This window comes from Papilio polytes, unplaced genomic scaffold (genome assembly GCF_000836215.1).
Source record: "Papilio polytes unplaced genomic scaffold, Ppol_1.0 DF823980.1, whole genome shotgun sequence".
NCBI classification, from domain to species: Eukaryota; Metazoa; Arthropoda; class Insecta; order Lepidoptera; family Papilionidae; genus Papilio; species Papilio polytes.
The window spans coordinates 2,848,067-2,863,763 of NW_013525224.1; the positions used below are offsets into that span (position 1 = coordinate 2,848,067).

At 33.8% G+C, this 15,697-nt stretch overlaps 1 protein-coding gene across 2 annotated transcripts; it reads right to left on the reverse strand.

Annotated features, from left to right (window-relative positions):
* Positions 1-13,912: 13,912 nt before the first annotated feature.
* LOC106101553 lies at positions 13,913-15,629 on the reverse strand. Of its 2 annotated transcripts, XM_013280803.1 has the most exons (2): positions 14,676-15,629; positions 13,913-14,583 (listed from the first exon to the last, which is right to left on the reverse strand). In XM_013280803.1, the coding sequence occupies exons 1-2, from the start codon at positions 14,996-14,998 to the stop codon at positions 14,520-14,522; spliced, it is 387 nt and encodes a 128-aa protein (XP_013136257.1). In that variant the 5' UTR covers positions 14,999-15,629; the 3' UTR covers positions 13,913-14,519. The 2 variants fall into 2 exon arrangements, with proteins under 2 accessions (XP_013136257.1, XP_013136256.1); XM_013280802.1 differs by having other exon boundaries at positions 13,913-15,486.
* Positions 15,630-15,697: the final 68 nt, after the last annotated feature.

Sequence of the window (15,697 nt, forward strand, 5' to 3'; positions counted from 1 at the left end):
TTTGCTTTTCTTTTTATCAACAAACAAATCGAAAATCTTTAATCTACTTCTTACGCTGTATTTATCGCTATAAATATTATGTTCCACTTTTATAAAGTGACTCATATACAACGCTATTTGTATGCAAATAATAGATCGCTACATAAAATCTATTTTTAAACAATGTTACATACCAAACGTATTCCAACTGGAAATAATCTTCACCAAAATGTCAAGCTAGGGACTAATTTGTTATTTTTCTATTTTGCTAGTCAGTCTATACTCGTTTAATTATTTTTTGCAAACGATTTACACACTACTGATAAGGAAATTGTAGAGTATGAAATAATCTATACTTTATTATAATAAAACGTAAACAAACACTTCTCTGTTGCCTAAGATGTCAGCAATTACAGCATATTTTTGAATAACCCCTTTTTAAATAAAAAGTTCTACACTTACGTCACGCTTTAGGGTATATATTTTCACGCAATTGAACTTAGGGGTAAATATTTTGCATAAAAACCCTAATGTGGGAAAGAGACCATAAGTTGCTGCCAACATCAAGAAAGCAAGATTGCCAAGGTTTGTCATGTCATGCCATGTCATGTCATTTTGACATTTGGTATTGATAATTTGACAAATGTAAAACTTTCATAATTTCATGCGGATGAAGCCGCACGGAAACAGCTAGTTTTTAGATATTTTGAAAATTTACGTTTGTTTCGAACATGACCTTTACTGACCTTTGAACTCTACAATCCGAGCTCTAGAGATGTACACAAGCGTAGGTCAACATTAATCAAAATATTTCGCTTCAATTCTCTCAGGGGTTTTCAGAAATATCCTCTTCGTATAAATGAGATATGATGACCTTTAGCTTCTGTAATTTAAATACAAAATATGTTTTGTTGTAAATTCTATAACTAGCTACTAGTATATTATTATATTATCTGTAGTAATACTTAATTTTTATTTATGCATATCGCAGATGACGAAAAATATCACAATTGTTATACATGACTCAATGGTTAGCGTACTTCGATTGACGTAATGTCCTGTCCTATGTTAGTTGTGGTTTTCTTCCATATAACTATGACTTATTTATGTTTTTGTGTAAGAACTTTTATGGTCATCAATTAATTATTAAATTTCTTGAAACTTTCCGAAGAAATCTGCCTTTTGAGCAACAAATCTTTTTCTCAAATAAATGTAAAAAATACAATTACGTCGAGTTATATAAGTACACCAAATTATTCTATTTGTCAATTACCTAAACTAGGATTTCCCAGATAATCACTGTACCAACATGTAGAAATATGTTTAGGGGATTCCCATCTTTGCAGTAATAGAAACAAGTTACATGGATTGCAAACTGGTCAATGAGAAACCGATACGGTATTGCCTTCCTTTTCCGCTTGTTTTAATGCGGAAAACTCATTATTTTCTTTACCATCAGGAAACATTAAGAATCTGCCTGTTTTGATTCTAAGGTATACAATACACCTTTTTATGACAATGTTAATGTTTACTAATATATTTTGTCATGCAACAATGCACGTGCTTATGACTGTCAATGAATGATTCACGTTATAACCATGCCGTTTTATAAATTAAATAAATGTAATATAAAACTTTGTACAATATGAACCTTATAGTACTGGCCAGGGATTCAGTTTAACAATAATCATATTTATAACTAGCATTCGCCCGCGACTCGAAAAAAAAACAAAGTAAGTAAGTAGTATATGTTCAGTAATTTAGGCTACAAACTCTAACAAACATCCATCCATCTAAACATTCGCATTTATAACTGTCACTCATAAGAAATTTTGTCACTCGTATCATCTTTCTAAAACACTTTGGTGAATCCATGATTTTCTGCATTTGAGACTATAACATACAGACGTTTTTTATATAACATTCAACATTAATTTCTTTGCATGCAGGAAGTAAATGCTTGCTTATATCGTTTGTAAATAAATTAAACCTTGAAAGGGTCGTATTTGTCAAGAGGAGTCTGAAATTGGCCTACGTGACGAGAGGCGCGCAAAATATTGTTCGTCGTAAGCTCATGAAGCCGAGTGGAATTTAATTTTAGTCTGTAGTTAAAAATAATTGCTTTGAAGATAGAAATGACACTAGTATTAACCGTGCGGTTTCACTGCACTATACGAAAAGTCTAAAAAACGAAATTTCGAAATTCAATACAATATTTAAAATCAATATTATGACTAAATGTTACGTTCGAATAATAAAACTGTAATTAAGTATGTTATAATAAAGCTAAATATGTAACACTTCTGTGTGGAATGCAATTCAGTCACTAGTTATACCCATATTGTTACTGGTGAATTTATTTTACGAACTAAAGCCATCCCATAACAAAACTGCGCAGAAAGCAATTGAAACAAATGGGCAAGTGACGCAGAGCGTGCGCGCAAATTTTCGTAAGTGCTATTGCATTATTAAAATCTTTTATTGCGTTGTGCATAACATGATTAATGGATTGCAGCTGAAACGGAATAACGGAATTCTGACGTAATACTTTTTATACTGATAATTTGTTAAATTTTCTTTCATTGACTACGCTAGTGAAACAAATTTTTAAATTTCCTGATGTAACGATGTGCCCTCCAAAGGCATTAAGAGATATAGATAAATAGATAAAGATTGCTGTTTGGTCCCTAATGTCCTGTCATTAGGGACCAAACAGCAATCTTGGCAGTGCCGTATTAAGACAGCGACGAACCTGTACCAAATTCTGGCAAGGGGCCCTTGGTTTGCATTAAGTTCTCGAGTTTAGGGAATTAAATAAACATTTTATTTATTACTGTCAGACAGGCTGGAACCGCGGCATTTGCTACTCTTGCTATACCTAAGGCTAATCCGGCAGTGCTTAGAGGCCCCGCTCACTAGACTTTTAATCGCTCGATAGTTTGATCGAAACGGGATCGGATCAGAAAACAAAATCGGTGTGAAATATTGGAAATTGATACAAATGCTATTTATAGAAGTTATGTTAAGGATATGTATAAAATATACAACATATTATGTTATGACCTCGGACACGTGAGGTACTGTTAAGTAGCGTACTTGACCTGTTTACACCTTATGTAATATTCAATAGAATTGATTTTACTTGTAAACCTGATTGTTTACGAAGAACAAAATCAATACAACAATTAAGTACTAGATAGATTATAAATGCGAATGTTTAGATGTATGTAGCTTTAACTGGTTAACGGATCTGGATTAAATTTGGCTCAGATGTAGAGGATAGTCTGGAAGAACAAATAGGCTATTTACTTTTGTATTTTTAAATCCCACACGGACGGAGTCGCGGGCGGAAGATAGTATATTATAAAACGTAAGGAATGTATAAAACTATAATACCTATACGAAATTGGAGAGAAAGCATGAATAGTAATGCATATTGTATAAAATAAGGTTTATTAGTAAAACCGCATGTTAGTTTGATTTATTATCCAAAATTACACTTTATTGAAAATTTAATTACAGTTTGTGCACACACTGCTTAGGCACAGCCAATGTAACCAGATCTCCGATTAATAAACTGGTCTTATGTCGTTCCTTCATTCGGAGTCTGGCTCGGGGTCAGATGAAAGTGGTTACAGCTAGTTACGTGCACATACTTGCTTTACATTCAAAGCGTGAGGGCCTTATTTGATTGTGATAAAGTCTACTTTTGCGTAAATCTTCTCAGAACGCGTTATGTCATTATATAAATCTAGGGAAAGGCTTCCGTCTAACAAAGGATTATGGTTCATACATATGATGTCTACACAAATAAATATATGCTTCCTTATTGGACTTAATAATACAAATATAATGTAAGTCTCGTGATTGATAGATAAGGATGCGGTTCAAAAAATGTCTACTTTTTCCTAACAGTAATACAGAGTAATTAAAAGTCCTAAAGATTCTACCATTCAAACTACCAATCATTACGAAATTATTGATGTCGCTGATCAAATAAAATAAAAAATATCTTAAAAAAACCTGCTCAAATAATAACCTTAATACCTAATCATCTATCGTCCAGTTTGCTATCAAATATTTCAATATATCTTGTAAAATAATCTTAGAATAAACAACGCAGTACGTATAGATATTTTTAGTATCTCAATATTGATTACCTCTATCCTTCATAGTTAGAGCAAAACGGATGACCTTGACCGTATGACCTGAATACTGCTGAGGTTATCACAACTAGGACTAAAGTAACAACGCTTGTTTCGTCTTCAAATGGACAATTTGGCATCATGCCAGTTTACGTTTAAAAGACGATGTAAGGTCGTAGGACATTTTCGTGAGTAAATAACTTCGGATATAAATAGAATTGAGAGTTCCAGCTTTTATTTAGGATTTCATCTTTATGACTAGCTGTTGCTCGCGACTACGTCCGTGTGAAATTAAAAATAATAAAAAATATAGCCTATATTACTCACTATTTAATGAATAAAATATGATTTTTTGAAATCAGTCCAGTAGGTTTTGAGTTATTTCAATACATACAAAAATAGAAATATTATTTTTTTTTCTCTTTATAATGTTAGTATAGCAAATAATTTACTTATAAGGTGTTTTAAAATCAATTTTTGTTAAGTTAACATATTAAATTTTTTGTCCTAAAAACTTTTAAGGCGTTTGTAGTTTTACAAACATGAAGTGTCAGTCATAAATCGAGTGATAATAAACCGGTAACTTTTATTAACTAGTCAGTGTTATTCCGAGAGCATACTTGTAGCTTATAATGCTCTATTCAAAAGAGTTCATCGACCCCTATCGACCTACTCTTACGTCACTAAAGCTTATAAGGCTGAAAAGATGAAAGGAATTTTTTAAAATACAAAAAAAGTAAAACTATCAAAGATGTTATTTATACATTTAGGTGATGCTTTATCTGCTTAAATAGTAACTTATTAACTTTTATAATTAATAGTTTTCGCCCGCGACTCCGTCCGCGTGGAATTAAAAAAAAAAACAAAAGTGCCTTTATGTTCTTACAGACTAACCTGTACATTTATACCCCATCGAAATCCGTTGAGCCGTTTAGGTTGCAAACTCCAACAAACATCCATCCGTCTAAACTTTCGCATTTAAAACATTAGTACGATATAAATGCAAAACGAATGATGGTTTCAACACCAGAAAAGCGATTCAGATTACAGAGGGCCTATCACGAATATTTGTGAGAGATTCGTAACGTCATCAAAAAATAAATTGTATTAATATCGTGCATCGCCCCTAACCCCGACCGGGCATAAAGTACAGAAGCAAATTTCGTACAAATGACGCTAAAGTTACGAATACTTTCTCGATAATTTCTGTGATATTCCCACTAGAGCTAATAGAATTAACGGACATACTAAAAACATTACCTCGCTTAATTAGTTAATTTGTTAAATCTTTTAAACATAACAAATGATTCCTTAAAAAGCGTAGGCATTTATGGAAGTACAATACGTCAACCATGTCTTGATATTGATATAAAGTTTCCGTTCAAAAATTCACAGCGCCTTATAATACGGAGTACAATTCCAGCCGCGGCATTTTCCATAAAAATAATGGCAAGTAGTTATATTTTTTTTAATTAACATGTCCTTTTGTCATCGTATTATCAGATAGTTGCGAATCTATTAAAATGACATGTCTAATAGATTTGTTTTTCTTTCGGCGATAATTTTTGTAAAAAATTAAAAAGTCACGTCGGTTAAAGTATGTACAATTCCTACATCATAAAAAGGAAGTGTATAATTAAAAAAATACATTTATAATTTTTAATGTCTTATTGTTTTATCGCGTATTATTGCCTTAATTATTAATTCTGAACAATTTAAATTCTTGAAGCGATGTTTTTTTCTTTGCATTTGGTATCTAATTAGCCGTAAGCAATACAAAACAACATTCAACAATTGCAGACAACATCAATCTTTGTTGATTCGATCCGTGCGTTCAGAACGGCGATTCATTTTTCGTCGAATGGAAATTTCCTACAGCCAAGTTATCGATTTCACCCATACCTATTGTAATGGAATGCGCGATAGTTGGACACAAGTCGGACGAACTGTCGCGTAGCTTGTATGTTTATGAAAAAATTGCAATGGTAAAAATCCAATGCGTTTTATTTATGCCGTTTAGTAAATTGTTTATTAAGAACCATGCCAATGAAACTCTCATGTGCAACGTTCCACATCCTACGAGATTTATATACTCACAAAGTCAACGTCAATTCGGGGAGATTCCGCCCTTTTATCTTTAAATTCATCTCATAAGATAATTACTAACATAGTTCATCTTAATTTTTTGCCATAAGTTTTATTTATACTAACTAAAAATAATTAAATTGAATACTGTGCAGTATTGCAGTATTTAATATAACAATAACAAACGTAAGATTTTATTGAAACATAACTATAAAGCTGAGCAATAAAACATTGTTTTTGGCTCCAATCCGTGTGCTGACGGAATGGAAGAAAACGTCAATGTTACAAAAATAACGATTCATCTTGAAAATTAAAAAAGTCCGTTGTGTTGTACAAAATAAACATTTTAATTAAATTTTCTATTTGTAGCAACAAACTCACTATAATGTTGGTACAATTGAGGAAACTGGCTGTGTTACACCTTAAATCACAGTCGATTAAAATTTTTGTTTTCAAATGTGTCTATACGAAAAAAGATCTGTACACGGCTAAATTATTTTCATTATTATTTCTTCGTTAATTGAAAGAAATGTTGCATGGAACTAGGCATAAATCTATAATTGGTACACCGCAAATTTCAGCAACTGTACGTCTACTTGGACTTATGAATTCGACCTTATATGTTACCAGTTAGTTTAATTATAGCAATGACTAGGTATTAAAAAATAATTAACCTACTACCTTATCAGCTGGATGATGTGATGGCGTCAAGATGGCGACGACCAGTTGATTATTCCAATGATTCAGAGATAACTTTATCTTATATCATAAACATTTTAATCCAAAATAGGAAGTCTGCGAAAAAATTATCTTTGTTATCATGATTGATTTTAAATATACGGCACAACACCAAATATTATTTAGCAATAAATAGGTAATAATCAACATTTATTAGAACAGATTCAAAATATATTTCATGTAGGTACACGTAAAACAGAATATATCGCGGTAAGAATTTGCATTGTAGAAATATCACGTAAACACGTAAGCGCGGTTTTTATCTATGGTTGATAGAATATTTTAATAAAAGTCCTGAACAAGCCGGACTTATCGGGCATAATTTATGACGTCCTATTGCATTGAGCACTTAACAACGTCCGCAATAAATATGTAAAGCAATTTGTTTTATCATGCTAATTGTATATTTTTTTCTTTATCAGTCGCCATGACTAAATTCACTCTCTTTCCAATGTATACCTCCTTTCAACATTGTTCATAACCAATAATTTCTTGTTAACCAACTCCGAAAGGAGGAGGCGATTTTGATTGGCATTTTTAACTAACATGACTATCATTAACATCAACAGTTTATTACAACGAAGCAAAAGCTGGCATTTCCAAAACCTATCCATCTATAGAGATCAGTGGTCTAAAACAAACTAACCTCAATTTCTATATTTTCTATATCTAAATAACTGGCAACTTTTATACTTCTTCTATTATTTTAATTCGAGTATCACGAAAAGTAACTACTAAATAGACTTTAATCGAATAATTTCAGACCAATAGTTACGTAAATAATTTTGTTTGTAATGAAGGTTGTTCCCATCTCCCGACCTTCAAGCTTCGTTGCCGACGCAACAACACATTGATTTGTATAATTTCATTCGATTGTGTGCTTATTCGTATGGAAAAATCGTCTAAATATAGTGTAGTTATTTTATAAATCAATAATTTGAAAATAAAAAAAATATGCAGTGATAAGATATACAAATCGTTCTTAGCCGGAGCATAGCCACACTAAGAACGATCGATGTATCGAAAAAGCTTATTTAAGTGTATTGCTGTTGTTTTGCACAGATCTTAATACCACAATCAATAATTAAATTACACTAAGGGATCTTTGGTTAATAAATATATAGGGGAACTTAAGGAATAGCCATTTTTGCCGAGGCTCCTGAAGGAGCCGTCGAGCTTAGTTACTCTTAAACGAAGTTTAGGCTGAGCGCCATCTGCGTTCGGCCACCTCAAGCGCGGTGGAGCTGTAAATGCCTCTTTAAGGCAAGTGACAAACTCAGACACAAAAGAAAGAATAGCCATTTAGAGTTGCGAAAATTGTCAGTATATGTTTTATTATGTACAAACATCGATCCATCCCTCCATCTAAAGTAGACATTTGCATTTATAACAGAAAGATTCTAGTTCAAACGTTTAATTCAAAGTGTCATACAAATGGAGTGGGTGCTTTGAGGAATATCTATTAATTATCTAAACGTAATCCTTAAAATATTCCACAAGCACTAGACTAGATGCTTATCATGTTTATTCACGTCACAAATACGTCATTGAATTACAATTGAGTCAGAAAGACGAAATGTTATGACAGAAATATGCATGTGAGCTAAAAATAAACGCAGAATCTATTAATGGTTACTTAGCTAGAAGTTGTTATTATGATATGACTCTAATCATCTTAGAGTGAGACATTAGAAATGAATAAAACATTAAAATAGGGAAAAGGCGTTAGAACCAATTTTATATAAGTTACATCTTACTTCTTATATCTTATATTTTTTAACTCATTCGTGTTATAATTGTGATTAACACATGTTGCATGAATCAACCTTACAAGAACATTGAAAAAGAATGACTACATGATTCATAACAACAGAAGTGAATTTCTTAAAATGTTCTACTAAAACGTAAGCAATTAATGATATATTTTTATGAAACTAGCTTTCGTCCGCGACTCCGTCCGTGTGAAATTAAAAAAATATATAAAACATAGCCTATGTTACTCACTGACAACGTAACTTTTTAATGATGGAAGAATTTTTGTAATCAGCCCAGTATTTTTTGAGTTATTTCGTTACAAAGTTTTCCACTATATAATATTAGTATAGATACAATCAGCACATCGTGTATGAATCATCCATGCCATTGCGCTTGGAAACGTGACGTAAATATGCAACAGATACGTAATCGCGAGTAAATCAATATTCTAGATATTTATAGACTCAGCTTCTGTTTCAATGCTCTGCGGTAGATCAGTTACGGCAGGCGACACGTGCTCGCGGTTTTGTAAAACATCTTTGAAATAAAACCTCTTTAAACCGGTTTCATTAAATAATAACATTATATTAACAGAGTTTTAAATGAAATTAAATGCTTTCAAGTAAAATGCACCATAAAAGGACAACGAACGGACATACTCTATGTTTGATAGGTCGAATCTAATGCGAGATTTTCTTTACAGCTGACTAGAGCAAAACTGTGCAAATATTGCTTTACTTCAGTGGTAGAGCCCGCTTTAACGTCTTCGCACGAATTGGCCGGCTCGCCCGGTGTAATACCACGACCACACAGAAAACAGGCGTGAAGGGGAAGCAATTCCGCGTTTCGTCTGATGAGTGTGGTGCCGGAGGCCTAATTTCCTTTTCTTAAGAGAAAGGATGGGAAGGAAAAGTGGATTTGACGGTGGAGGAGACGCATAGGAAGGGTAAATGTCCTCTTAATGTGCGTCTTCTCCGTCAATTAAGGGTAGGCAACGCATCTGCAATTGCAAATGTCTATGGGCAGCGATCGCTTTCCATTTCGGTGGATTCAGGTGGCCGTTTGCTCGTTTTATGTTATAAAAAAAAAACTTGCAAAATACGGAGAAACCACCTCTATACACTTCTGTACAATGTAAGCCCAAAAGGTATAAATAGAACAACAATCAAATATTCGAACAAGACAATTTAAATTAACCTCAATTAACTAAAAATTAAATTTAAAATTAAATAGAATAAACTATGTTTATCCTATAGGATCCTCTTAGCTAAGTTACAATCTTACTTCTTACTAATATTATAAATGTGAAAGTTTAGATGGATGGATGTTGGAGAGTTTGTGCGGCTAAACGGATCTCGATATTTGGCATAGTCCTAAAGCATAGTCTAGAACAACACATAGGGTACTCACTTTTGTTTTTGACTGAGTTCCCAAAAGAAGGATGTACTAAATTCGTCTGTATGTTTTTTTAGGTTTAATTCAACACGGACGGTGTTGCAAAAGCTAGTAAATTATAGATAACATGGTGTCTAATCTGTTCACAACACTGTTATGTTTCTATATCTTCAAGGTAAACTTATATATCTAATAAAAGTATAGAGGATCGATAAAATTGTGTAAGTAGAGACGTATTCACGTCGTACTGAATGTGCAAACCGGAACAAACCAGTTTACAGCCAGACAATCGCCTCCGCGCCGACAAACGCACCTACCGAATTGTAAATAATTACTGCACAGTGTCTACACGAGACGACAGAACGATTTATTAGATACAATATCGAATGATTCTTATTCTGATATCGTTCTACTATCGTCTTTGACATTTTTATTTTAAAAACTGATGCTACTTGGATTCTATAACCGAACTGGATCTATATTAAGTGCTGTCACAAATAGTCGAAAACGCTAACTTAAATCCGATAGATGGCAGCACTTGAAGAACGAAATAAGTATTGCCCCTTTTGAAAACAGTCCTTCAAGTACAGTTTATAATGAAAACTTGAAACTCATTCGAGTTTCACATGTGATGTGAGACTTTATCGTTTGTATGTTATTCCACGTTATAAAACTTTACTGTCCATTGTAAATAGTATACACTTTAAAAATATTCCTACAGCGACTTCCTAGTAAAGGTAAACAATATTAAGCCCGCCACAAACCAGTAGAAATCTCGAAAGAACTGACTTCTATGTTCTTTAAACGAGGCATTTACGTCACTACGTTTTTATTTGTATAATGACACATAAGTAATATTAATTTGCAGTGTCAATTGGACAAAGGCGCACCTCGTTTTGTGACGTAATAATAGTAAATTCTGAAACGTCATACATTAGATCTATTAGCTAAATTAGATCGTGTTTACTGTGTATTGACTTCGTGTTCATATGCTTACTATGATTGGGTAAATATTTTCTATACCCTATAGTTTGTAGTTTTAAACAGATTTTTATCTAAAGATATCTGTAAAAAGTTGGCTTTTTTAACTTTAAAGATGAAATTGGTTAACCTTTAAACTGCCTTTAAGTGCCTAAAATCGGAATTATTTTGGAATTTCGTAAACTAAACTTTTATGATTCAAAAATGCTACACAATTCAAAATATATTCCGTTCTAAGTAATAATATCTGGAGTACTTGTAAGGTTCGTGATAAAAAAAATAATTTAAAACAAGAGACGTTAACAAGATCAACGTAATAGTCTTCCACAACCCTTGTATGAATTCATGTAAATACCATTCAATGTAAAATTACGTTCGATACGGACATTTACCCCGGTAAGTGTCCTGTATAGTAAGTCACAAGTTCTGTTAAACTGCTAACTTAATTAACATGAGCAAATTCAGTGCTGATTTAACGTCATACAAATGAATAGCATATGACTAGTAAATTTAACCACAAATGTGTATTAAGTGAAAATTGCTTTATCACAAAATATTATGCTAAATAAATTAAGTTTGTTTATAAGAACTTGTCACGTTTAATCTTAAGTTAGAAGCCTCAGCTTTAAGTTACACAGGGCGAGTATTAAAGCTGGTATTGATAAAGTCCACTGTTAAAATTTTTAAGCCCCGATCCACACGAACGCTTTTCTAACGCGCGGTAAAAGTGCTTTCAAAAAGAACAACAAATGTATTTCCATGTATCTGTTCACGTTACTAAAGGGAGACGTTTTCTTATCGCGCTGTGTTACATTTTCAGCACTGAATGAACGAAACAAGGGTGATTTTAAAGTGTTCATCGCAGAGCCGTTACCCCAAATTTTAACGCAGCGTTAAAAAAACGCCCGTGCGAATGAACTATAAATGGTTGTATATTTCCACTTAAATCGATATTGTTTGCAATTGCAAATATAAATTGAAGGATGGCATGCCTAAAGATGTTAAAGATTGTCAATTAAGGAAAAAAACGAGCACTTGAATTTTTATGTTGCGGTTATATCGGAAATTTCCGAGATTATTCATGAATAAATTCAGGCCAAACCGCTTCAGAGAGATAAGGAGTTAATAATTTAACATAAATCGATCGCCGTAGCCTTTATCTTTTGTTTATCACAATTTAACAATAATCTTTTATCTTTCACCTCGTCCGTTATTACGCAGTATGGCTTCCTATTACTGTTGTTAAAACATTTTTTGTATAAATTTCTTTGAACACACCTAATTTCAAATTAGTGTTTGCATTTTCAAAGCTACTAGGAAAAACGAAAGCAATAATAAAATCTCACGTTAAAATAGGTCATGGCCACAAAACGTCGTGTGAATTTTTCCTTTCTTGTGTATTTCTAAAAATTCTGTTTCTCAATTTTGTGTCGTATAAATTAACTTGCTGGTAACATTTTTCAATACACTGCATGGAGTTATATTTTAAAATCGTTTTCGCATCGTCATAATGTAGAAGTCTAAAGTTCCATAGTTATAATCGGCAATGATGTTTTAAGCTGTTAATATCTTAAGGGATAAAGATAACTTCAAAAATGTCTTGATAATATTATGAAAACGAGTATGGTATCGCCACGTGTCTATTACTTAGGTATTTACATTACAATAGAGTGACCTAGTGACTTTTTTTAAAGCAAGCCTATTAGGTTTTAATTTTGACGGCAATAAATTTTATTTTAATTTCTTCGCTAGAATTATTTTAATAGATGAACATTTTTTTGGAATCCCTGACGCGGTAGTTTACTAGAACTTTCTGGAACAATGCTTTTGAATTCAAGGCACAAGATCCCTTTTGCCGCGTCGGAATTCCCGGGCCGGGGTCAATGTCGAATATTCTAGAATCGTACCCCTCGTCGCCACCCCTTACCCTAACCGTTTTGGCGGCAACGTAACGACAAATATTCATGCGAATAAAAACGAGCAATTATAACCAAAAATATTGTTTTTATATCGCCGTTTCTTTAATAAAACAAATGAACTGGTGAGTATTAAGTTTTCTTTTTAAAGTCTAACAAGAAAATTTGCGCGGTAAGGTACATGGACAGATGAAATAAAACATGAGGAAATATTGAATAAGCTTTTTATTAAGAAAAATTTTCAGATCAGACAACGTAGATATCATGCAGTTAAATCGGACGTAAATATTCACTGTACTAAAAGTGCAATATTAAATTAGGACATATCTTTGTGAACACATGTAAGACAAATGGCAGTTCAGAAATTTCAACTCAATCCTCGCTAATCCCCTCAAAAAGCATTCATCATTTAAATCAGAGGCAAATTATTTTAAACACATTTTCCCGATTTTTTTTTCTAAAAGTATGAAAATGCTATTTAGTTGTCATATCTTTAATCTCATTCAAATATCTTTACATATTACACCTTCATTATTTTTATTACGACAGTCTGCAGTTTAACTGTTTTCTATCGCTACTACAATTTAATAAAGCTGGTCCATTTACACAGTCATTTTAACATCACATAAAATCATGCAAAATAATAACAAAAGTACTTCATTAGATTAAATACATTAATACGACACCAATTGTCGTGAATTTAGGATAATTTATCACTTGCTCATTCGCGATGACTACACGTTTATCTTATTACGAACAGTAAAATTTATTTCTATAGTACATTGGTAGATTTAAGCAATAGCAATTTCACTAATATTAATTTTGCCAAACAGATAATTTTGATATCAAATTTAATTTAAAGACAAAATTTCTTTTTAATTTTTAAAATTTAAGTTAAGTATTTTTTTGTTTAAAATGTCAAATTGTACATTACACAAAAAAATTAACGGAACTAAATATAATTCAATAACAATAATTTTAAATTATCACGTACTTTGAACTATTCTATACTCGCCTCAAAATAAATAACACTATTGCTTATTAATAACAAATCACAGATATCAATCGCGAACTGCCAAACACAACTACTAAAATACTAGTATACAACATATACGAAATAACAACCGGGTTATAGTTGTCATGTTCAGATGGAAAACACCCGGTGCACGTCTTAAACTAAATACAGTCTTGAAACATACAACTACTGCCTCCAACGACCAGATAATACGATCCAATACTGATGAGTGCTATTACAATACGGTATTACAGAATAAACGGTCAATAAACATTCATGCAACAGTTAGGGGAAGCGGACCAGAATATGACTACAAACTATTGCATTGGGCGGTCTTTAAACACAAATATGATCGATTAGACTGGATTTCCGAAACATTAGGCGGTTAAAGTTAGCACATTCATAGGTTCTACTCAACTCTGCGGCACTATCCCGTACGTATCACAGATAGTGTGTCGGCGCTTGTGTTGCGGCGGGCGCGCGCTGCCATTGCCGGTGGCCGCAGCGCGGTCACAAGTATGGCACGCAGGCGGCGCAGCGCGACCGCGAGCGTTCGGGGGACTCCGCGCGCGCCCTGCACACAAGCACGCCTCGTTAGCTCATGAGCTGCGCTCCTCGCGCCGGGACTCCGAGCGGCCGAGCGCCCTTCTCAGTTTCTCCACCAACCTGCTGTGGAACTTTTCCGTTTCGCGCGCGGCGCTGGGCGGGCTAGCCGAGCCCTTGGGGCTGTCTTGCGCTCGCAAGGAGACCCGCGAGTGCGGCGCGCGGCAGTAGGACAGGGAGCGCATGGCGGGCGCGCTGCGGTGCGGGCTTAGCGCGGAGCCCATGCGCGGCGACAGCGCCGGCCCCTCCGACCGCGACTCGGACACCTTCCGCACGCGGCCCCCCACGCCGGCCACCACCTTCTCCGCAGACTCCGAGGTGCGACGAGAGCGCTGCGTGTGGTAAATGTCCCAATCGTTCTTCACTACTGGCATCATAAACGCCATCTCGGCGATGAAAACGGTTCCTCTTGTGCTTTAACGTTTTTGGAGAAGTACCGAATGCGGTGCGGTGAGAATTCCAGAGAATAGGTAGCTCTGCAATCGATACTGTACACCGTGTATCTTTGCTCACACTTTATAATTCCTTTCAGATATTATATGATCAATGTTTATATAAACAAGATAATTTTGATAACATATAAAAATGGTTAAGGAAAAACGCCGGCTTTCACTTCAATGTCACACGCACTGACTGCAAGGAGTTGTTAACTCTAGGACGATTATCCGAAGAATGAAGATTTCATGAAAACACTCAGATTATATGGAAAATATTGGCGCTGACGTCGCTACGGCGTTTAGATAAAACTATAAGTATTCCTATTAGGGGCAAAAATGTTTTTATATTCAGTAATTTCGTAGTAACAACCTACATAAATTATCAAAAATTAGAAACAAATTAATGTTAAATAATTTTGTACTTCTATGACCTATTATTTTGATAAATACATATAATTTTTCTATTATTCAACAGATGGCTAACAAGTTTCTGCCACTCGACACTAGATGTCGTAGATGAGAAATAAATAAAAGCGCTCTCTATTGTTCATACATAAAAGCTTCAACAACGAAATTGCATAAATGGCAAAAATATGTATACAAAAATAGAAGACTATCGAATTGATCCAATGTTTTGTACGTTACAGT